General features: G+C 42.7%; 1 protein-coding gene across 1 annotated transcript in view; it reads left to right on the forward strand.

Annotated features, from left to right (window-relative positions):
• Positions 1 to 25,447, forward strand: part of CNTNAP2 (contactin associated protein 2) — a 2,325,432-nt gene that overhangs the window by 1,811,293 nt on the left and 488,692 nt on the right. Inside the window, exon 15 of the mRNA XM_024991213.2 lies at positions 21,172 to 21,328. Coding sequence (XP_024846981.1) covers positions 21,172 to 21,328 — 157 coding nt within the window. The remainder of the gene's footprint in view (positions 1 to 21,171; positions 21,329 to 25,447) is intronic.

Here is a 25,447-nt window from a genome sequence, read left to right on the forward strand (position 1 = left end):
GTAAGTTTGAACTCCGAGAGTTGGTGATGGACAGGGAGGCCTGGCGTGCTGCAATTGATGGGGTCACAAAGAGTCAGACATGACTGAGCGACTGAACTGACTGACTGACTGACTGATGACAAACCCACAGAAAACATTATCCTCAATGTTGTAAAATTGAAAGCATTTCCCCTAAAGTCAGGAACAAGACAAGGGTGCCCACTTTCACCACTACTATTCAACATAATTTTGGAAGTTTTGGCCACAGCAATCAGAGCAGAAAAAGAAATAAAAGGAATCCAAATTGGAAAAGAAGAAGTAAAACTCTTACTGTTTGCAGATGACATGATCCTCTACATAGAAAACCCTAAAGACTCCACCAGAAAATTACTAGAGCTAATCAATGAATATAGTAAAGTTGCAGGATATAAAATAAACACACAGAAATCCCTTGCATTCCTATACACTAATAATGAGAAAATAGAGACATTAAGGAAACAATTCCATTCACCATTGCAACAAAAAGAATAAAATACTTAGGAATATATCCACCTAAAGAAACTAAAGACCTATATATAGAAAACTATAAAACACTGGTGAAAGAAATCAAAGAGAACACTAACAGATGGAGAAATATACCATGTTCATGGATCGGAAGAATCAATATAGTGAAAATGAGTATACTACCCAAAGAATCTATAGATTCAATGCAATCCCTATCAAGCTACCAACAGTATTTTTCACAGAGCTAGAACAAATAATTTCACAAAATGTATGGAAATACAAAAAACCTCAAATAGCCAAAGTAATCTTGAGAAAGAAGAATGGAACTGGAGGAATCAACCTGCCTGACTTCAGGCTCTACTACAAAGCCACAGTCATCAAGACAGTATGGTACTGGCACAAAGACAGAAATATAGATCAATGGAACATAATAGAAAGCCCAGAGATAAATCCATGCACCTATGGACACCTTATCTTTGACAAAGGAGGCAAGAATATACAATGGAGAAAAGAAAATCTCTTTAACAAGTGGTGCTGAGAAAACTGGTCAACCACTTGTAAAAGAATGAAACTAGAACACTTTCTAACACCATACACAAAAATAAACTCAAAATGGATTAAAGATCTAAATGTAAGACCAGAAACTATAAAACTCCTAGAGGAGAATATAGGCAAAACACTCTCCAACATAAATCACAGCAGGATCCTCTATAACCCATCTCTCTTTTCTTTTAAAGAACACGATATCTAAGGAAGATTTGTTTTGTTTGGAGAAAAGTGAACTACCTTTGGGTTTAAAAATTATAGAAAAACATAATCCAAATATCCATCAACTGGTGAATAAATAAGCAAATTGTAGTATGTAGTAGAATATTACTCAGTAATACATGGGAATTGAATGTGGATACATATTACAGCAGGCTTCCCTGGTGGCTCAGTGGTAAAGAATCCATCTGCCAGTGCAGGCGACATGGGTTCGATCTCTGGGTCAGGAAGATCCCCTGAAAAAGGAAATGAAAACCCACTCCAGTATTCTTGTCTGGAAAAGCCCATGGACAGAGAAGCCTGGTGGGCTGCAATACATGTGGTCATAAAAGTCAGACATGACTTAGTGACTGAACAACATTTTACAGCATGGATGAACATCAAAAACATTCTAAGTGAAAGAAGCTAGACACAAACATCAGACTTCTGTAGATTTATTCATTTAAGTTTAATGGACTAGACTTAGCCCAGTATTATCACTCTATAATGTTTCTTTGTTTCTTATGGGGAGAAAAAGTAATGTTAGATCCTTTTTAAAGCACTCTGATTTTATACTGGAAATAATAAGGCAACATATGTCAAATCATTTTGAGAAGATACACATTAGTTTTCTTTTAAGTCTGATGATGACAAGCCATAATACTACTGAGTAAATTCTTACCAAACTGAAGCTTCTGGGCTCAGTTTCAATGTTTTGTTTAATATTATTCCCACCAGCTTTCTTCTGACAGGGCTCCATCAAGATGCTGGTTAATATCCTTGCAAATTGCCTTCTGGATGGGCTTACTATCCTCAGCGTGCACTCCGTTAAGGTTTTCACAGTAGCACAGGCTTGTGTTGGTTTAGCACTAACCTTAGCTATTGTTAAGGAGACTTACTTTTGTCCTCAGTGATCTAGGAAGCAGTAATTTCACAATCTTTAGAAGTTCACCTTAATACAGTGTCTGGTACACTTCTGAACATGGTAATTTTTAGGTGCTTTCAATTGGCAAAGTAGCAAATTGATACACTCAGGGGACTTTCGACAGCATCTTTCCTGGAGCAAATGACACTCCTGTGACCGTGGTTTCCTGTGAGAAAACCTGGCCTCCAGTGCTAGCTGCAGAAAGTGCCATCTGGACTCTGAATTCTGAAGAAAGTGTCATCCTCTTTGGGTTCAGACTTGGTCACAAAACGGCTCTTTCCGGGAGCAAAATGAAGTTGTCAAGAGCATATTGGCCGTGACTCTGCCAGGCACCATTCCGATATGACAAACTCGCCTTCCTATTTTTATTACAGATTACTAATTCTAAAGAAAGATAGGACTTTCCCTCTTTTAATACAGGATCGTCCAAAGGTCAAGACAATTCAAACAAGGGCAGCATGGTCCTGCAATAAAAATGCAGCAATCTAGTCGTGCAGTGCGTCTGTGCAGGGGCTGGGAGAGGTGTGATGTTTACCACTCTAGAAAGGGCACTTTAATCAAAAGACTGATGGCGCGATGAGCTTTGAATTTGTTGTTCTATTTCTCCTGCATCTGCATGAAATTGTGTCTTTGAAACCATATATTATTGAAATGAGTGATACCAGAGAGGAACATATGCTCTGAAATAAACAGAAAAATAGAGCAGCGTAATAGCATTCTTTGCCCACTTGTACAGCCTCTGTGGTGGCATGGAGTGCAAGAGGTGTGGAGAGATGTCTGGGGGACGCTGTCCCCCATCACACATGGGCACTCATGGCTCTCCTTCCCAGCGGCAGGTCTCCTTAGATGGGTCATGACAGTCGGACAAAAAGCCCGTGCCTGCTGTTCAAACACAGTGTGAGAAATCAACTTTGAAAGTATAAAGAACAGTGGAGATGAGATCCGATCCTATAGTATTTCTCTCACAGATGGAATAAAAACCTTCCTTCCTTCAGCGTCAGAGCTCACTCTGGCCCTCTCAGCTCCAAAGAAGCAGGGGTTCTTAGGGCAGAGGTCTGTGCTTCATTGGTGCAGGGGCTGAAATTCCCTCTTCTCCAGGGCTCCATGCATCACTGCACAGGCACACAGCCATCCCACACCCACGTGCAGAAGGTGGTTCCTCATGGGCAACAGACACAGTCAGCAAGGTTTTGTGCATGATCACCCCTCCATGGATCACGCAGATTTTCTACAGAAAAATCCTATTTTTTTTTTTTTGCATGTGGGTGTCATTTTCCCAATGCCAATTATTGAAAAGACTATCCTTTTCCTATTGTGTATTCTTGACTTCTTTGTCATAAATTAATTAACCATATATGTCTGAATTTTTTTCTTGGGTTTCCTATAGAAAAACTGTTAGAACTAATAAGCAAATTCAGTAAACTTGCAGGATACAAAATCAACAGACGAAAATATATTGTGGTTCTATTTACTAATAATGAACTGCCAGAAAGAGAAATTAAGGAAACAATCCCATTTATAACTGCATCAGAAAGAATAAATTGGGAATAAATTTAACAGGAGGTAGATCTGTATATTCAAAAGTATAAGACGTTAATGAAGGAAATTGAAGAAGACATAAATAAATGGAAAGATATCCCATGCTCACAGATTAGAAGAATTAATATTAACATGCCCATACTACCCGAAGCAATTGACAGATTCGATGCAATCTCTGTCAAAATCCCAGTGGCATCTTTCACAGATATAGAACAAATAACCCTAAAATTTGTATGGAGCCATAAAAGACCCTGATATCATCTGCAAATAGTAAGAGTTTTAATTCTTCTTTTCAAATTGGATGCCTTTTATTTCTTTTTCTTGCCTAATTGCTGTGGATCAGACTTCTGACACTATGTTGAATAAGAGTGGCAAGAGTGAGTGTCCTTGTTTTGTTCCTGATCTTAGAGGAAATGTGCCTCACTTTTTCACCATTGAAACTGATGTTAACATGGGCTTATTATATATGCCCTTTGTTATGTTGAGGTACGTTCCCTCTGTACTTACTTTAAGAGCTTTGGGTTTTAAAAAAAAAAATAACTTTAGTTAGTTATTTTTGACTATGCTAGGACTTCATTACTGTGCATGGGCTTTCTCTCGTTGCAGCAAGCAAGGCTACTCTTTGTTGTAATGCATGGGCTTCTCATTACTGTCGCTTCTCTCGCTGTGGAGCTTGGGCTCTAGGTTTGCAGACTTCAGTAGTTATGGCACACAGGCTTGGTTGCCCCATGGCATATGGGATCTTCCGCGACCAGGGATTGAAGTGGTGTCCCCTGCCTTGCAAGGCAAACTGTTAATCAGTGGACCACCAGGGAAACCTTTTATCATGGATAGATGTTGAATTTTGCTAAATGCTTTTGTGCGTCTGTTGAGATGATCATATGATTTCTCTGTGAAACAAAAGGTGAGCTCAGTTGAAAAGTGAACCGGAAGCTCCTTAGGGTGGAGCAATTCAAGTGGGTGCATGTGTTTTGACAACAGCAGACTGTGAGTGCTCTTGGAGACAGGTTGAGATGGAGGCATCTGTAGCACCACCACCTGCAGAAGTTCGTTGTTAGAAATGTGAGCCTGGAGCTCAGGGAGGAGTAGGGGGCTAGACATACACGGTGTGAACATGACCACAGGTGTGTGTTGTAGCCACAGGATTGTCTTCATGCACCATTTAATACATATAAACTGAATGACAATTATGAACTCCAGGAGCTGCAGAGAACATGAAGATAAAATGACTTGGCTCCCAACTTCCAAATAGTCATCATCTGAAGGAGGCAGACATTTAACAGGTGATAACTGTGCTGCATGATAAAGGCTCTAACAGACAGAACAAACTTTGTAAATGTCATATGAAAATATACCTCTCTCTGCTAGTGAGACTCAGAGAAAGCTCGAACGGGAAAACATGTGTGTTTAGAGAAGAACACATATCAACAAAGCTGGTAAAAAAAAAAGAGGGGGGAGGAGAATATTTCTGGTGGTGGGAACAAGTGTGAGTGGTGTTACTACAATGTGTGAAATGTTTAGAAAATACAGATGCTGTGACATAAACCAATTGGGTCACTTCTTAATACATAGAAAAATCAGAGTGTCCTGGTGGTATTAAAGCCAGAAGCAAAGACCATCAAAGTCTGTGGCCCCAGATTATAAAACAAGAAAGAGTCCAAGGGAGAAAAGAATGGGATGTGAAGATAACAATGGAAGGAGAACTGGAATACAGACCTCCTGACACCCATTCCAGTGTCTGCCAGGCAGTGATCTCCATCTCATAGACTAGCTTCCACTGGTTGGAATAAGCAAGGTCTGGGAAGGGACAGTTTTCTGAGCTCCACTCCCAAGCAGATGGTGCCTGGATCAACGGTTTCTAGACTAGGGGGTGCTCTATGTCCACAATTATAATCTGGTCACCTCGTGAGTCTCTACGGTCTCCTTTATGTACCTGTAAGATTTCTGTTATGTTGAAGGTGTAAATGCTACACCCCCAGGACTGGAGTACTGCCCAGCGATGTCTGTCTGTCTGGAGAGCCTCGGGTTATGAGCTAAGCTTGCACAGCACCTTTCTTCCCCCTACTTCACGTGGTTATGCTGTGTGTCTCGAGAATCTCCTGGACATCTGTCAGTGTATTGGCCTTAATTATACATTACTCTAACCCTAGAGGGGCTTCCTAGGTGGCACTAGTGGTAAAAAACCTGCCTGCCAATGCAGGGGATAAAAGAGATGCAGGTTCAGTCCCTGGGTCAAGAACATCCCCTGAAGGAGGGCATGGCAAGCCATTCCAGTATTCTTGCCTGAAGAATCCTATGGACAGAGGAGCTTGGCAGGCTACAGTCCACAGTGTCACAAAGAGTCAGACACAACTGAAGCAACTTAGCATGCACAATCCTAAAAGACACTAAGAATTGAGGATAGAACCCAAGAAATCCAACCCCACAACTGACTGCAAAGTTTAATAAAAAACATTAAAAAAAAAAAAAGATTCTGTTTCAACACATATGTGCAGTGCTTTGCTGTTTGCTTGTTTGTTTAAACTCAGGTTTGCCTGTCTTTACAAACATAATAGGCAACTTACAACTTAGATTTATTTCTTATTTTGGTAAACTTTTCCTCCCATTATGATTCTAAACACTGATAGTGACTGTACAACATGACGTATGTTGCAGGTATAGAAAACTGTGCTGAGTTGACACTGACTGCTGTTTATACCAGCGTCTCCCAGAATATAGGAAGCCTGGTGCTACCTGGAATATGGACTGTCCTTCTCCGCAGACCAATTAGTCTCACCCTGCCACAGGAACAGACTGCAGGCTGGGCCGGACCTCCGCTCATGCCCCTCAAATCAACCTGCACAATGATAGCCAACGACAAACTGTTAAAACAAGTCCTTGGTTTACCATTTTTCAAAAAAAAGCAGTGTAAGATATGCATAGATTATTCAGCTTCCTGAAAAGTTAGATTCAGAATTAAGGTTTGATTTTAGTGCTGCCTTGGGATATAATACGAAGTCAAGATGCAAGGTCTGCAAATATGATCATTGCTAATGGATGAGACTGACCCAAGGACCAACGCAATTGTAAACACCAGTGCTGACTGCAAATCATGCTTGGTGATGGTTACACAGGTGGCATAATTGCTGTAACTTTTCAGAGACAAATTGCAGTATTTCCGAAATCACCTGAGGCCAGGGGAACCTGTGATTAGGTAGGATAAAGTTGCCTCCGGTGAAATCAACTATCAGCCAACAGAGCAAAGCATAGTGAAGGGAAAGCCAAAGCAAAATTTTAAATTCCCAAACACCAGAATCCAGAATGTGCATATGACCTTTTAATTACTTGCTTGGACTGAACAACAAAAAAAATAGAAGTAAGAACTTGCATTCATGTGTTTGAAAAAATATTTGTTGAACACACACTCTGTCAAGTATTTATCCGAGAGCAGAAACAAAAGCCGGGCTCTAATGGATCCTAAACCCTCGTGGGAGGACGGGGAGACAGAAAGTAAACACGAAACAAAGCAGTGTGTCATGTACCTGGCAATAATAATTGCTGGGGAGTAAACAGGATGGGTAGGGGATAGGAAGGGGAGGAGGGATGCTATTCTAGGCAGGTTATTAAGAACAAGCAGCACTAATAAGGTGTCACTGAGCAGCATCTGAATGGAGAGGATGAGATCTGGTGAATATTAGGGAGAGAGGATTCCAGGGAGAGATGTCAGCTGCAAAAGACTTGAGGTAGGAGTGAGCTTGGATGTTTGAGGAACAGCAGCAGGTGGCATGGCTGGAACAGCCAGAGGACAGAAAGAGGGAGCAGATGTAATTAGAGCGGGCAATACAGAGGGTGGGGGTGGGGGTTGTTTACTCGCCAAGTCGTGTCTGAACTCTTTGCAACCCCATGGACTGCAGCACGCCAGGCCTCCCTGTCCTTCACCATCTCCCAGAGCTTTCTCAAATTCATGTCCTTTGAATCGGTGATGCCATCCAACCATCTCACCCTCTGTCGCCCCCTTCTCCTCCTGCCCTCAACCTTTCCTAGCATCAGGGTCTTTTCCAATGAGTTGGCTCTTCACATCAAGTGGCCAAAGTATTGGAGCTTTAGCATCAGTCCTTCCAAAGAATATTCAGTGTTGATTTCCTTTAGTATTGACTGGTTTATTCTCCTTGCAGTCCAAGGGACTCTCAAGAGTCTTCTCCAGCACCTCAATTCAAAAGCGTCAGTTCATCAGCACTCAGCCTTCTTTATAGCCTAGTTCTCACATTGATACATGACTACAGGAAAAAACATAGTTTTGACTATATGGACCTTTGTTGGCCAAGGGATGTCTCTGCTTTTTAATACACCGCCTAGGTTTGTTATAGCTTTCCTTCCATGGAATAGGCAGAACCCTTATTATAAAGGGTTTGGAGACTGGGTTTGACATTGAGGCAGCAAAGAGCTACTGAAGAAAGCAGTTTTGTGAAAACTCCCTCTGGGGGAGTGAGAGGATGTGCTCAGAGTGAACACAGCTGGAATAAGGAGATGCAGAGGAGACTAAGGTGATGTTCCAGATTAGGGGGAAGTCGTAGAAGAGGGGAGGAAGGAAGCAGGGAGGGACTTGAGAGAGATGGAGGAGGAAGAAGGATGGAGTGGATGAGAGACAAGGAGAAAGTACAGGGACTCCATCTCCATCCTAAGAGATGAAATAACCCTCTGCCTTCTAGGGAGATGGGAGTGGGACGTGGAGAATGTCCGGAGGGAAGATTGTGTCTTCCACTTGGGCACAGGGTATTGACTTGCATTGAAGAGTCAGCAATAGACTGTGGCTACTTTGAAGATTTGTCTAATATCAATAGACAAAAATAATTATCAGTGTAAATTCAGCAAACACCCCTGGTGGCAAGCTAAGAGCAGGAGGTGGAGCAGAGGTGGGAAAGACAGGGCCATTGCTCTCAGGGCCTTACATTCAGCAAACAGTGAACAAGCAGGCAAATGATGTAATTGCAATAGTGATGAACAGTGTAATTCAATAAAAGCCAGCTGCTCAGAAAGAGCTTAATAGAGGCCCCGGCTCTTAATGGAGGGTCCAAGACATCATCTCTGAGGACATGACTTTTAAGCTGAAGCCTGAAGAAAGCCAAGCACAGCCAGGGAAGGGGTGACTGGCTCCAGGTGGGCATAACAACAGGACAAAAGCCCGGTGACAAGCAAGAGGTTAGCAATAGAGAAATAGAGAAAGGTGTTATTCTTAATATAAGGTGGGACAATGAGTCCAGGCAGGTTATAAGGAAAATTGACAATTAAAATGAGAGAGGCAGGTGGCTTTGCTAAGTTTTGGAGTTTATTCCCAAATAGGCATCTTAATAAAATTACTCATCCAGAGCTCCAAGGCAACAGTAACCAAAAAATGCATCTGAACATTGTGTGATTTGTTACATTCATTATAATCAAGCTGAAATCAGTTGCCTTGCTAGGGGAAAAAAAAGTGACTAATTGACATGATGTGAAGGCCTTTGAAGACTCTCATTTAATATCACCAGGTTAATCAGCAGACTAATAAAACAAGTTTTAGTTAAATAGTTACAAGGAAACAATTCTTCTGTGCTCTGGTGTCAATTCTTTTGTTGTTGAGGGAAAAAAAAGGAGGGCAAATTTTAGAGGTTTTGCTGTTTGAATAAGCATCACTTTTACCCACTTGAAAAATATGACACATTATTGTTACTGAATTTTTGTCATTTCACTGTTTTTCTGTGAGATCAGAGGACTTTGAATTTGTGCCACTTTTATTAACTGCTGTGCTGTCAAGAAAGGCTTTAGCATCTTAGCTCCCCGGGAGAGGGCCCGGTAATGGATGAATAATGAGTGACTCTGTGGGTTTGGTACCCCGTGAACAAGAAAAGCATTCTGCCTCCGCTGAACAGCAGGTGTGATCTGTGACCTCGGGTTGCCCGTTATATAAGCAGTGACTTACTTTGCTGTTAAAGGATGCCCATGTTTTTCAGATAGTAGCACAGTACTGTCCTCAGAGTAGTATGACAGGGTTAAAGGTCAAGGCTAATTATTTTAATGTCATCGGTTTTTATTTTCTCGTTTAACTTGTTACATAGTAGAGAAGACAGGATTAGTTCAAGAAGCCTTGGCATTAAGGCTTACCCTTCCCTCTTGTTCTTTTTGAGAAATCCCCTGATAATGTCTTCATCAGAGTGAGCTGGAGATGAGGAAGCCAGCCTGAAACCTTCTCAGAGGCCTGTTTATGTGGGGTTGATTCAGGCTAACACCTGCTGGGAAGAAACACTGAGTCATGGTAGTGATTGCAGCTATTGATCAATACCAGCCCAATCATCACAGCTTTCATTTTCTCCTCTTTGTAAATTTCTTTGATTTTTTGACCACAAATATGTTCAAAACCCCCACTGTCTTGTAGAATCTGCACTTGCTTCTGGTTGGTCCAAATGCTTCTGGTTGGACCAATCCCCATGGAAGCCCATTCATGGGGCTTGCCTATTTTGTTCATTCATGTCTGCTTCCTTAGATCGTCATTACCTTGACCTCTTAAAGTTTGATTACTTGAAATATGACACTGCCCTTCAGGTTCATCAGTGACCTACTAAGCCTTGATGTTGATCAAGCTTTACCCTTCCCCTTGCTGGGACAACCAGTCCTCAGCTACCTGCTGTAAACGCTAGGCGCTGGAGGTACAGAAGCGATGTCCAGATGCAGCATCCTGTCTGCAGGGGAGCTGAGTGCAGAAAACAGCCAAACACAGCAGGATTGAGTGTAGTAATGCAGGTCCGTAGAGAGTGGCTTAACACAAGATTGTTGTTGTTTAGTTGCCAAGTCATATCTGACCCTTTGTGACCCCGTGGACTACAGCACACCAGGCTTCCCTGTCCCTTCGCTATCTCCTGGAGTTGGCTCAGACTCATATCCATTGAAAACTTTGACTTCTCTTTACTAAAAAAACTGAAGTGCAGATATCATGAAAATATTCACAATCATTTCTCCAACCACACATTCTGCTTCTCAACACTGACCCCACCAGTCTAACTGATTGCCCCATGGTTCCTGAAATGAACCATGGGTTTCCCTCATGGCTCAGCTGGTAAAGAATCCACCTGCAATGCGGGAGACCTGGGTTCGATCCCTGGCTTGGGAAGATCGCCTGGAGAAGGGAATGGCTACCCACTCCAGTATCCTCGCTTGGAGAATTCCAAGGACTGTATAGTCCACAGGGTTGCAAAGAGTTGGACACAACCGAGCCACTTTCACTTTCCTGAAATGAGTTGGATGTTTCCTAGCGTCCGTCACACCTTAGCCCACATTCAGATTCTGAAAGGCTTATATCCTCTTTACAGTTTTTAGAACCTACCTGTCCTTAAAAGCTGAAGTCAGATCTGTGTCTTCATGGAGGCTCGCCAATGTACCTTAATCCTTGGTAATCACTCCCTTCTGCAAAATCCCACAGGACCCATTGTCTGAACCACTCCTATGATGTTTAATGTGCATTTTTTTTTGTCTTATTCTGTGTGCCCTATCAGAAATCAAGGCACAAAGCTGTCATAATTATTGTTGCTGTTTTTCATGTCAGATTCTTTGCAACCACATGGACTGTAGCCTGCCAGGCTCCTCTGTTCTCCACTATCTCCTGGAATTTGCTCAGGTTCATATTCAATGAGTCAGTGATGCCATCCAACCATCTCATCCTCTGCCACCCCTTCTCCTTCTGCCTTCAATCTTTCCTGGCATCAGCATATTTTCCAATGAGATTCTTGTTTTATATTTAAAAATAAAATGAAAATTAATAAAATCAAGGCACAGCCTATTGAAACAGTCCATATAAATAATAGGCCAAGGGAAGGCATGTTTTATCAAATAACTACAATATTTAATGGAGAATTAAAATAAAAGGAGCAGCCTGTACTCATACAAATTATTGTTCCTGGAATTCAGTTAATTCCTTCTTCATTTGTTCTATAAAGAGGAAAAGAAATATTGAAATAATTGGTCATGGTTTTTCCAGTAAAAAAAACTCAAATAGTGCTTTCCTGTGTCCTGCAAACAGCATGTGGTTCCATTCGATCACGTTGGTATTATTAATCACATTTGTTACTGGGGCGATGGTTCAAAGGGATTAACCAGAGTTGCTGAGGGGACATGAAGGCCTGAGACCATTACAGAAACCGAGGCCAAGTTAACTTACAGTGAGTTGGTCTATTCTGTTCCCTTTAATACTGCTCAGAATTACAAACTCCCATCTAATCTGCCACTTCAATTCCATTCAAATTAACAAAATCTAATTCATTTGAATAGGATTCAAAGTGATTTGATTCAACTCAATCAAATTCTGCTCAGTGGAATCAGTCCTTGATTGAAATCTATTAAGCTCAATTCAATAAAATAAATTTAAATATTATGCAGTGAAATTAATTTTTAATTGATTAGCATTTCAGTTCAGGTCCATCTTGATCTGAACTTCAATTCTCCATTTCTAAATTTGGTCCCTATTCAAATTAATAAAATACAGTAAAATCTGATGTAATTCTGAAAGATGCAACGTGAAGCTAATCAGCTTCATTAATTTCTATTCAGCCCTAATCAAATGAGTTTAGTGACATTCAATCACAGAGAGATAAAATGTTTACCTTTAATGCCAAATTGAATGTTTATATGATAACTTCAAAATTATAAGTTTCCCGACTTCACATCACTGTCTGCAGTATGAACTCCACAGGACATTTCTGGATTCATTCTTTGTTTTGTCTTTTTCTTAACACAGAACAACTTAGAACTATGCTATGCTAAGTCACTTCAGTCGTGTCCGACTCTGTGTGACCCCATAGACGGCAGCCTCCTAGGCTCCACCGTCCCTGGGATTCTCCAGGCAAGAACACTGGAGTGGGTTGCCATTTCCTTCTCCAATGCATGAAAGTGAAAAGTGAACGACCCCATAGACTGCAGCCTACCAGACTCCTCCATCCATGGGATTTTCCAGGCAAGAGTACTGGAGTGGGATGCCATTGCCTTCTCATAACTTAGAACTAGATGGTTGGAAATCAAAAAATAATATTGTTATCTGGTTTAGCAAAGTGATTTCAGGAAAGTTATAGGTGGCTAATTGATAGGCTCTTGTGCCTATGAAAAAGCCAAGATGCATGATTTTTTATTTTATTTTTAAAGCTCTTACTCTAAATAGTAAAATAAAGGCATTCAGACTCAGGATTGTGGTCATGAAATTGCAAAAAAAAAAAGTAAAAGGGGGATTATAGTGACTGAATTATTCAGAGAAAAAATAACTGTAAATTTTAAATGGAGGTGTTGCTGTGATCAGTACTATTATGACTTCGTCAGATTGAACCTAGAATACAGGTCCTGGACTGGTGCACCAAGGGGACAATTATTCTGTGATCTGAAGCCACTCTGTCATTTCCTCAGGTCAGTGTGTGGATAAAGATAAGGATCACCAGGGCATTAGTGACAGGGTCTCAAGATTTTCCTCTGAGATTCTCATTCTGTAGGCCAGGAAATCTATATGGTTCACAAGAGCCTGAGATGAATCTTATTTTAGCTCAGTTGAAAACCCTTCCCTATACCAATTTCTCACTAGAGGGAAAAATCTCAGAAGCAGTCACTCCATGACATCCCCTCCAAGGCCCCTCTTTCTCTGAGGATCCTGAGACAGGCTGCCTTGATCCAGTGCCTGGAAGTGATTGCATTAAGGACCAGTTTCACATGGTGAAGAAGAGAGGCTTCCTCCATTTAAGCCCCAGAACTCAGAACTGGTGGCCTGTTCCTCCTTCCAGTGCTGGGGTCAAGGACAGCTGTCAGCATCATCTTTACGGCTCTGCAACCCTTGGACTGTGCATACCTCTTACTAAAGGAAAAAGGGATTCTGGCCTGCTCGATTTTTCAAGTTAATAACTATCAGATTATTTGGAGAGCTCTGTAGTAGCAGCTATAGCACCTCTAAATTTCCTCTCTGCTCCCAGCCTAATCTGGAGGTTAGGGTAAGGGCTCTTTTATCTTCCTTCTTCTCTAGGTCATTTGCACTGGGAGGAAGGTTCTCCCAAGTACAAAATGTTTTGCACCTACAGTCTAGAATTATACCAATTAAGGTTGTCTTTACTTGAGAAGGCTTTCTTATCTCTCCTTGCTATTCTTTGGAACTCTGCATTCAGATGGCTACCTCTTTTCGTTTCTCCTTTGCCTTTTGCTTCTCCTCTTCTCTCAGCTATTTGTAAGGCTTTCTCAGACAACCATTTTGCCTTTTTGTATTTCTTTTTCTTGGGGATGGTCTTGATCCCTGCCTCCTATACAATGTTATGAATCTCCATCCATAGTTCTTCAGGCACTCTATCAGATCTAATCCCTTGACTCTATTTATCACTTCCACTGTATAAGGGATTTGATTTAGATCATACCTAAATGACCTAGTGGTTTTCCCTATGTTCTTTAATTTAAGTCTGAATTTGGCAATAAGGAGTTCATGATCTGAGCCAGAGTCAGCTCCCAGTCTCGTTTTTTGTTGACTGTATTGAGCTTCTCTATCTTCGGCTGCAAAGAATATAATTAATCTGATTTCCATATTGACCATCTGGTAATGTCCATGCGGAGTCTTCTCTTGTTGTTAGAAGAGGGTGTTTGCTATGGTCAGTGCATTCTCTTGGCAAAACTCTGTTAGCCTTTGCCCTGCTTCATTCTGTACTCCAAGGCCAAACCTGCCTGTCATTCCAGGTATCTCTTGACTTCCTACTTTTGCATTCCAATACCCTATGATGAAAGGGACTTTTTTTTTTCTTTTGGTATTAATTGTAGAAGGTCTTGTAGGTCATCATAGAACCATTCAACTTCAGCTTCTTCAGCACCAGTGGTTGGGACATAGTCTTGGATTACTATGGTTACTTAATAAGCATATTGTCACCATGGATTATTGTAGTCTGATTCGAGTGTTCAGTTGAAATTTGTTTATCAAGTATAGGAAAAAATGATTGGGTTGTGCTGCAGTAAGAATGGAAGTGTATTGGGAGATTTTCCAGAGTATGAGTCTTTCTTTAGAATGAGATCTTACACCATAGGGGTCTTCAAATAGCCAAAATAATCCAGATAGCTTGAGCCCAGGGCACACAGTAAAGGAGCAGGGGACGCTAAGCAGAGCTCTCTTTCCTCTGCTAAAAGCCCCCTGCGATTCTTTAATGTAATTTGTAGATAAGCAGATAGTAGGAGATATAATAAGGCTAGGTTTCATCAAGCTCCAAATAGGCTTTTAAGTTTTCATTTTGGAGACAATAAACCTTTCTGGTATTGTTTTTAACATCCTGTAGGAATGGATGGAATGGAACTAATTAAATGTCCAGCGACAGTACTGGGTCTTACCGTAGCTCTGCCAGGATACTGTTTCTGTAAGTAGATTATTAGGTTATTCTGCATAACTCCGAGGTTCTGAAGAATGCACTGAAAGTCACAGGTATGCGCCACATTTGTATCAAGCAGTCCCCATGCATTTGCCCTTGTGTTTCTGAAACAACTTGTTACTGGAGAAAATAACAGAGATCTATTGGCTTTAAATTTGAGGAAAACAAGTTGCCTCTTCTCTTTCTCTCTTCTTCAGTCATCCAACCCATAATGAATCCTCAACATAATAAAATTGGTCTTCAGTGAGTACAAAGTGCCATGATCACATTTAATTCAATCCATATCTGGCTATCTTAATACAATATCGCTCACTTTCATAATTTAGCTTCTAGTTAACCTCAAATATGGTTTATCAGTACATAATCTTGTTGCAAGGATTACTCCTACTCAATGTAGTTAGCAAAAATCTTCATATACCGAGGTCAGAGAAATTCTTGAACTCTTAGCACTGGGTAATTAAATTGTTTCTTTTCTCACCACTTCTTATTCTTTTCTTTTAAAAAGTCTTTCCATTTTTATCACCTTTAACTTCTTTTCCCCAAAGCCAATTAATAGGTAAATAATGATCTGTAAAGCAAAAAGTAGCACTTTGTTAGCCTAGCACTGAAATAAGGCAGTTCTTTGCTCAACACAAGTTGAACCATTCTCTTCTCACTGAATATAAAATATATGCCAAGTTAATAAATTACAATGATTTGATTTAACCAAATTAGCCAGTGCTAATAACAAAGGGTACAACTTGATTTTTCTCTGGAATGTGTTGTTCTTATTGGCATTCATCTGTTCCTGGGAGATGTGAAAACAGCTAAGTAAAACATTTTGTACTGCACTTAACTTATTTTCCTAGGAAGGAGAACAAAATAACATTGATTTTGCACCACCCTAACTGGGAACATTTTAATATACGACAAAAGTGCCTTGAGTAAAAGGTAGGGGATCGGGGGAAAGAGATGGGAAATTGAACTCCTCTCTCCTGGTCACTAATGTGTCTCCTCGCACAGAACACAAGAAACATGATCACTGCTGATCATCTTCTTGGATTGCATCTTGATGTCTAGCAAGAGTCCCTCCCTGCAGGACCTGAGCCTGCCATGTGAAGCTAGTTCAGAGCCGGGGTCCCATGCAGAGCATGGAGTTCCTGCTAGAACACCGGAGGCCCAGACACCTTGACAATGTGACCCCCTCTCCTGGGCTTCCTGATACTCCCTGTCGGTTTGGTGGGAACCAGCTAGATCTTTCTCTGCTTCCCCTAGAGAGCATTTCTCAGAGTTCCATGCTAAAGGAGCAGCTGATGATAATGGTTGCTCCCTCGACTGACGTTGTCCTGATTTCGTAAAGAATCCCGAGCCACACAGCTTCTCTGGTTTGTGCGATTTATCATCACTCTCTGTGACAAGAATATGACCATGGTAGGTTGCTTCTACTGGTGCCTGGAAGGAACAATCGGAAATTGAACTGACATTCTGAGATACATACTCTTGCCTTGCCTATTTCATGTACAGGCAGGACAAGGGTGTTTCCTGCCAGGTAACCCATTGACTTCAGTTTTTCAGGTGTTCTGATGGTTTCTTCGCCCTCACCATGTGGGTTAGTATCCCCTAATTTCCCAAAGCAATGAGAGTAAATGAAATTTCTTCTAAGAGAAAGAATTTAGCATTAGGTAAGCTTGAAAAGGTGCAGTGTGATGACGAGAGGGGATAATCAGTCTAGGTCATGTTCTGCACTTTCAGTGACAGGTTATGGCCTGCAAGGCCCCAGGGCCCTTCGCAGTGTCAGCATGGCACCATCCACCTTTGTCCTCTTCCTATAACACGGCCAGGGATGGAATCAGCAGAGACCTAATGCAGCTTACTAACCCAGTGACCCGGCTCAGGTTTTATTGTTTCCATAAATGCAATTTTTAAGCATTATTTTTTTAACTCTTGACTGCATCAAAAGAAAACAAGAGTAGTTTATTATCGGCCAAGGTTCCAATATTAAAAAGCATCAGAAATTGGATATGTTCCTTTGCTCTGATGGAAAGAGAAGGGAGAAGCAAGACAATAAGTTCAGTTCAGTTCAGTCGCTCAGTCATGTCTGACTCTGAGACCCCCATGAACCGCAGCACGCCAGGCCTCCCTGTCCATCACCAACTCCCAGAGATCACCCAAACCCATGTCCATTAAGTTGGTGATGCCATCCAACCATCTCATCCTCTGTCATCCCCTTCTCCTCCTACCTTCAATCTTTCCCAGCATCAGGGTCTTTTCAAATGAATCAGCTCTTCACATCAGGTGGCCAAAGTATTGGAGTTTCAGCTTCAACATCAGTCCTTCCAATGAACACCCATGACTGATCTCCTTTAGGATGAACTGGTTGGTTGCAAGTCTCCTTGCAGTCCAAGGGACTCTCAAGAGTCTTCTCCAACACCACAGTTCAAAAGCATCAATTCTTCGGCACTCAGCTTTCTTTATAGTCCAACTCTAACATCCATACATGACCACTGGAAAAACCATAGCCTTGACTAGATGGACCTTTGTTGGCAAAGTAATGTCTCTGCTTTTTAATATGCTATCTAGGTTGGTCATAACTTTCCTTCCAGGGAGTAAGCGTCTTTTAATTGCATGGCTGCAATCACCATCTACAGTGATTTTGGAACCCAGAAAAATAAAGTCAGCTGCTGTTTCCACTGTTCCCCATCTATTTCCCATGAAGTGATGGGACCAGATGCCGTGATCTTAGTTTTCTGAATGTTGAGCTTTAAGCCAACATTTTCACTCTCCTCTTTCACTTTCATCAAGAGGCTGTTTAGTTCTTCACTTTCTGCCATAAGGTTGGTGTCATCTGCATATCTGAGGTTATTGTTATTTCTCCCAGCAGTCTTGATTCCAGCTTGTGCTTCTTCCAGCCCAGGGTTTCTCATGATGTACTCTGCATATAAATTAAATAAGCAGGGTGACCATATACAGTCTTGACATACTCCTTTTCCTATTTGGAACCAGTCTGTTGTTCCATGTCCAGTTCTAACTGTCCCTTCCTGACCTGCATACAGGTTTCTCAAGAGGCAGGTCAGGTGGTCTGGTATTCCCATCTCTTTCAGAATTATCCACATTTTATTGTGATCCACACAGTCAAAGGCTTTGGCACAGTCAATAAAGCAGAAATAGATGTTTTTCTGGAACAAGAAAGCTTGGCTGTAAAAAGAAAACTCAGCCCCCTGTACACTGGGACAGGCCCCAGCAGGTTGGGAGGCAGGGTTTCAGAATGGAAGAGCTAGCTTCTTCTCCCTTCAGAGCATGGTGCTGAAATCACCCTCTCCACTATTGGCCAGTTCAAGTCTAATGTAGTTCTTAAAAATCAGGGGCCAAAAATGATCTGGTGAAGGGATAAATAGTTAACTTTTCCAAATTAAGTCAATGCAACTGGAAAATCTGGAAATTTGTATGGAGTTAGAGAATACCTGAATAGTTCCTTTCCAAGTTCAGAGTTTTTACTCCATTCATTACAACAAGCCTGAACTCTCAGTACAGTTTTATAACTTTAAATCACCTACCTCTAAAAAAATAAGCAAACATGAAGACCTACTGGCATCTCTGAGAAGACGGAGCAGCAGCTTTTACACAGTTCCAGTATGGCTCTTTCTTCCTTTATTGTGTTACTTGCTTAGGTGCTGTTGACTGTTCAGGGGTCCCAGCCTGTGCGATCCCATGTCTGATTTCTGTCATTATGTACTATGGGCTTCACTAGTAGCTCAGACAGTAAAGCATCCACCTACAATGCAAGAGACCTGGGTTTGATCCCTGGATCTGGACGATCCCCTGGAGAGGGAAATGGCAACCCACTCTAGTATCCTTGCCTGGCAATCCATGGACAGAGGAGCCTGGCAGGCTACAGTCCATGGAGTCGCAAAGAGTCAGACTCGACTCAGCAACTAACACACATGTAGTCATATCAGAAATAAAGTGTGCAATAAATGTAATGCACTTTTATCATCCCCAAAGCATCCGCCTCCAACCCCAATCCATGGAAGGTCGTTTTCCATGAAACCAGTCCCTGGCACCAGAAATTTGGGGCACCTCTGGTTTAGATGACAGCTTACAGAGTGAAAAATGTTTTATTTCTAAGCACAAGCACATGCACAGATGTGTGCTTGAGACAAATGTGCACCCGACACGCTGAGAGGGTGGTGAGTGATTAGAATGGGATTGTAGCCGCACAGGTGGGGATTTTAACTGTGGAGTGCAGGTTCACTGGCCACACGGCTTCCACCAGATTCTGTTCAGTTCCCAGCCTCCTGCAAGGGCAGCTTTCTCTGTCCTTCCCTCCTCTGCCTGCTGCTGCCTAGCCACTTCTTCCCATTATTCCCCTGAAACTCCTCTCAACAAACACCATATAGCTGTCAAATGAAAAGGGAAAGTTAAAACCTTCATCTTAATGAACCCTGCTATCAAATCTGACGATGCCGACCACACCGCTCTTATGGAAATTCTTTACTTGTTTCTCCTCCACCCTCTCAGACTATCTTCTTTCTTGCTCCTCCTTTTTTCTGCTCTCTAAATGCTGCTGGAATCCAAAAGATTCCAGTGACTTCTCTCCTGCTGCCAGTGATTTAGGCTGATGGCTCCTAAAAGGGGATTTTCAGCCCAGAGAATGCTCCTGAGACCCCGTCTCTGAGAGCCAGTTGCCCACTTCGTGTACGAGGGTCATCATCCTTTCTTCTTCATTCTCTAGATTTCTCATCTTCTTCCCTGTGATCTACTGGATGGTGAAGCACATCACCATCCTCTTAGTCACCTGAGCCAGAAATCTGGGATTAATCCACACACCGTCTCCCCACCCAAATCCCAATAGTCCCAAGCCAGTTGTACCTCCTTCATCACTTTGCATGTTCTCTGCCTCTCCATTTTCACTGCGATCTTATTATTTCTCTTTGGTATTAACACAGAAGCATCACATCTGGCCTCCATGACTCCATCCCCCGAAATCTGCCTTTCATCTCACTGCAGATCTTTACAAACACAAACGTGACCATGAAAATGCCCTGCTTAAAATACTTCAATGGTTTCCCATTAGTTTCAGAATGAAGTTCAGCTTTCTTAAAATGGAGGAAATCAACACTGAAAAGCAAGAATAAACCAACGCAAAATAGCTTTATTTGGACAAAGTTTGTTGTGCTACGGCCCTCACCCACTGTCTGATGCGACCTACCCTGCTTCCCTCTCAGATTTCTCTCTCATCCCTGTTCTACCATCAATGAACATGCGTGCTCTGTATAGAACTTTACACTCTTTCTCCTTTGCCTAGCGCTCCTTGTCTCATTTACATCCTTATTCACCTGGGTAACCTAACTACCAAGACATAGCTCTAGTTCCCTCTTCTAGGAAACTTCCTTTCCTCACCTACTCTCCATAATTAAATTTCACACTCAATCTGTATCTTTTCCTCCATGTTCCTGCTGAGTTTCTTATAACGTTTGACACATAAAGGAAACGCAATAGGATGTCTGACGAGTAAATGAATGGGTGAGTATTAGGCCAAATAATAAAGCAAAATAGGATGGTATAATGAGCATTGTTCAATGTCTTATGAGAAAAAGTGTCAAACTTCCAGTCTGGGAGCTGCTCTGCTGTGTAATTGAAAGAATCACTTAACCTTCCTGCACCTATGTTGCTTACTTGTAAAATAAGATCATACTAAGGCATGATGAAAGTCCACATTTAGCTCTGATCGTCTGTCATCTCCATGACTGCTTTCATGGAAAAGCACAAGTAGCCATGAACCTAGTTGTACATTTGAGAACCGATGCATGGCACACACACCCTCCTACTTTGTGGGTATGCCCCATCTGGGCAGCCACTTTACAGAACAGGCTTCTTAACTCCTGGAGCTTGAATGTAAAATCTTTCAGAGGGAGAGGTACTTACCCTGGTGGGAAAGCTTGAGCTTACCATTCCCTCTGAAGTTTTTTATTGCATTTCCCTATTATTGAAAGGCCCTGACTTCTAAGAGGGCTGAGTGGTGTTCAGGGTATCAGAGAGCCGCGGCTCCTGGCTTGGGGGGATGTGACTGTGGCGTGGTAGTGGCTGGGTGCAGGTCCCATCTCAGTGTGCTTTTCCCCTTTCTTGCAGATGGAAGCCCTTACACCTGGTGGGTTGGCAAAGCCAACGAGAAGCACTACTACTGGGGAGGCTCTGGGCCTGGAATCCAGAAATGTGCCTGCGGCATCGAGCGCAACTGCACAGACCCCAAATACTACTGCAACTGTGACGCGGATTACAAGCAGTGGTGAGTGCGGGGGCCCGGCGTGCGAGCTCCCTCCCAGCCTGCCTGGAGGCCAGACTAATTAGATGGGAGAGAAAGTGTGAAAAGTGCTGAAATAATAAGAGACTGGGTTAGAAAGGTTCGGGACTAACCCAGCTGACAAATGTCAGGAACGTTCTGAAAACTATAAAAGCCGAAAGAGGTCAGTGCTACAAGGGTATGCATTTAGAAATAGAAGAACACATAATTGATGTATTCATATTTTATTCAGAGAGGAAAATAATGAGGCATGTAGTAGACAGTGATTTGCATTATAAAATGTGCTTTGTGACAATACAAGGGGTGGCCGCGGGCAGGAAGCCGTGTGCAGGCGTGTGAGAGCACAACAGCCTCTACGGTGAGTGCTCCCACCTCCTACGGTGTCTGCTTTGAGGAGCTGGATGAGAAAAAAAAAAAAGACAGAGGTGGGAAAAGAAAGGGACGATTGTGCTTTCCTCTCGTCTTCAGCAACAGTGCCTACCCGTCTGCTTTTGTTTCATGCCTTGAACTGTTTATAACTCTGATACAAATCAGTTCAAAGAAGATCTATTTGGGGTTTCTTTCATCCCTCTACTGGCTTTTGTCCTGCTTCACGGCGAATGGCTGTGTCTGTGTCCGTAATAGACAAAGATAAATCAGCTGTCATTCTGTGGGGGGAAAGGCCCCAGAAGTTTTGAGTGGAAAATGTAAGCCTGAGTCCGGTTCTTCCCATAAAGCGCATATCTTGCAACAGCTGCTTGTTTCTGACATGGAAGAGGCGGCTGTGCTCCATCCCCGCCTCTGGGTGGCAGCAGAGAGCACAGCCCCGAATTTCTTCATGTGCCTGATCACAGTTGCCTACAGTCGCCCCGGTTTTAGTCGATGCTAACTACATAGAGGACAGTTTACAAGATAAGTTCATCCTACCAGTTAACTGAAAATTAGTTCTGCATGTAAAGTTGTATGCTTGTCAGATTGGATGCCTACCTATTTTCCAAAAGCCTTTTTTTTTTTTTTTTTTTTTTTAGTAAATGATATTACAGAGGCTATATTCAGTGGCTTAGAATTTCTGTGCAGGTGTATAAATAGTTATCATTACTCTTTAACTGTGGTTTATGGAAGGAACGTGAAGTCACTCAGTCGTGTCCGACTCTTTGCGACCCCGTGGACTGTAGCCCACCAGGCTTCTCCGTCCATGGCATTCTCCAGGCAAGAATACTGGAGTGGGTTACCATTTCCTTCTCCAGGGGGTCTTTCCGACCCAGGGATCGAACCCAGGTCTCCCGCATTGGAGGCAGACGCTTTAACCTCTGAGCCACCATATATTCACTCTTTAATTTTGTTTGAGAGATGTGTCTACAAGCGCATGCACACATATACACACACTGACACACTATAGAAAGACTAGAAGTCAGGAGAATGAAATCAGAAAGACCCGGCCTTCGAAGGTAACTTTCGGTCAGGCAGCCTGTCCTCGATGCAGTCAGTCCTTCACTCATGGTGATATCAGTGGAGCTCTTGTGTGCTGGGGGGTCTTCTAGGTTCTGGGATACAACAGAGACTGGCAGTAACAAGAACCCCTGCTCTGGCCTATGTTCTTGCCACTTCTTACTAGTCGTGTGTCTGTAAGTAGGTTCTGAGGGCTCGCTCAGATTCATTTGTCTGCTCAGCTTTGACTCACGGAGACTTCGGGAAGCAGACTTTGGTGCAGCCTCCCAGACCAAAAGGGAGAGCTCTGATCCCAGATGGTTCATTGTTCAAGCAACCTACACTGGTCAATGCTTTTGTCCTGCCATGGAGGGGAGTTCAGATATTCACAAGGAAAAGGGAGATCTAGTGCGTGAATCCAAGTGAAATTTGTTTTTGTCAGACGTCATCCCAAGGGCTCGGGATACAATGACAAATAGAGCATGCTCTTTGTCCTCAAGGACTCAGAAACTAGTTGGGAAAACACACACACACACACACACACAGACAAACATAATACAACCAGCGCTCTGACGAAGACATTGCAGGGTCCAAAAAACCAGTGCAAGGAAACTGAAGTCCAACTGAGGGAGAGTGGAGAGGAGCTAGGACAGTCCTTATGAGTCAGGGATGCTTGGAAGAAAGTAAGAGTTTGCAGGGCATGCTCTCCCTTGCAAGATTGACTTGGAGGAGAGGCAGGAGTGAGGACAGCCGGTTTGGGGAGCCATCAGGGCCGAAGATCTGGGGTGTAATGTGGAGAAGAAAGAAGGTTCAGTGAGGCTGAGCAGCTGGGCAGCAAACACCAGAGCTGCCATTCTTTTCAGTGGGTGGTAGGAGATGGATTTACTGGCAGTGAGCCCTGTGGAGGTAACCTTGATGGAAAGGGTGGGGCGGGGGGAAAGAGCCAGCAAAAGGAAGTCACGTGCGTTCCTCAGAGGCATTGAGGGCCAGACAGTGGAAATGGTGGAACATATGTGAGATATTCGGGAGGTGGCACCTCCAGGACTTAATAGTTATGACTATGCGAGAAGAAAGAGAGGGTCTGGTAGGCTCCCCACTGGGCACCTGGAAATGGTTAAATTCCTTACCAGGTAAGGGGACAACAGTTCAGCGGGTAGATGATAGGTTCAGCTTTGAAAATATTAAGTTTGAAGCTCCAACATAACACTGTGTCTAAACCCAGAGAGGCACCATTCCTGGGATCACTGCTAAGATATTCAGGCTTCAGAGCAATGCACTTCCAAGAACATTAGTTCAGTTCAGTCGCTCAGTCGTGTCTGACTCTTTGCGACCCCATAAATCACAGCACGTCAGGCCTCCCTGTCCATCACAAACTCCCGGAGTTCACCCAGACTCAAGTCCATCAAGTCAGTGATGCCATCCAGCCATCTCATCCTCTGGCGTCCCCTTCTCCTCCTGCCCTCAATCCCTCCCAGCATCAGAGTCTTTACCGATGAGTCAGCTCTTCGCACGAGGTGGCCAAAGTACTGGAGTTTCAGCTTCAGCATCATTCCCTCCAAAGAAATTCCAGGGCTGATCTCCTTCAGAATGGACTGGTTGGATCTCCTTGCAGTCCAAGGGACTCTCAAGAGTCTTCTCCAACACCACAGTTCAAAAGCATCAATTCTTCGGCACTCAGCCTTCTTCGAAGTCCAACTCTCACATCCATACATGGCCACAGGAAAAACCATAGCCTCATACCTGAGTTCAAATCATCCATGAGAAGACACTGTAGACAGACCTGTTCAGCCTCACTCAGAAACGTGCCTCTGCAAGCTCTTGATTAGATTGTAATTTTTCAGTTACTCAGGGACTTGGATACAGCTGATGTATTGTTTCCTTTGGGCTGAGTAGCACCTACGATATCCTCACCCTTTTGCTCCTATTAAGATGCTCTAATGTCTCATAGTAGGCGCACTGTATCTTGAGCAAACTAAAAAGTAAAAGCAATATGTTTACAATAAATAGCTACTGAAATGATCTTTCCTATTCGGCACAATAAAGCAAGCTTTTGGTGATGTCTTCTTGGGCTTTGAATTCACCAGCACCTGGAAATGCTGTGGATGCTTTCAGTAGATCAGAATGAATAGATTTGTTTCTAGAGATGTGTACCAAAGTTCCTGGAAGCAGAATCATATCTGCCACTTTGAGGAGAGGCTTTTAACCAGTCTTACATTTAGGTTTGTGGTCTGTATAATAAAACTGAATCTTGACTGGTAGACTATTGTGAGAGTTAAATAGAATGTGGAATAGGAAAATATTCTAATATTCTGTGAATTGTACAGTGTGGATACATAGCTGATTGCAGTTCTTAATTATGTAATTCTCATTGCAATTCTTACCAGTTCCAAATGAATCTTAGGAAATGAAACGGCACCAGGGAAAGGGGTCCCTGTGCTTTCTCGACCTGCCATGCCACAGGGCGCGAGACAAATTCCACAATACCATGAGGCAGTGACACAGAACAGGCTTTGCCAGAGGAACTTACAAACCAGAGAGCATGAAGACAAGAGAAAGCCTAGGTCCGTCAACCCCATCAGCTCTCAGAGAGATGCTGGACAAGGCTCTTGTGCTGAGCACAGGGTTTCACAGAACTCCTGGCTTCTCCCACCTCACAGGACAAGAATGAGAACAACTTGTCAGTGGAGCCATCAGATT

This window comes from Bos taurus, chromosome 4 (assembly GCF_002263795.3).
Source record: "Bos taurus isolate L1 Dominette 01449 registration number 42190680 breed Hereford chromosome 4, ARS-UCD2.0, whole genome shotgun sequence".
Classification (NCBI taxonomy): Eukaryota; Metazoa; Chordata; class Mammalia; order Artiodactyla; family Bovidae; genus Bos; species Bos taurus.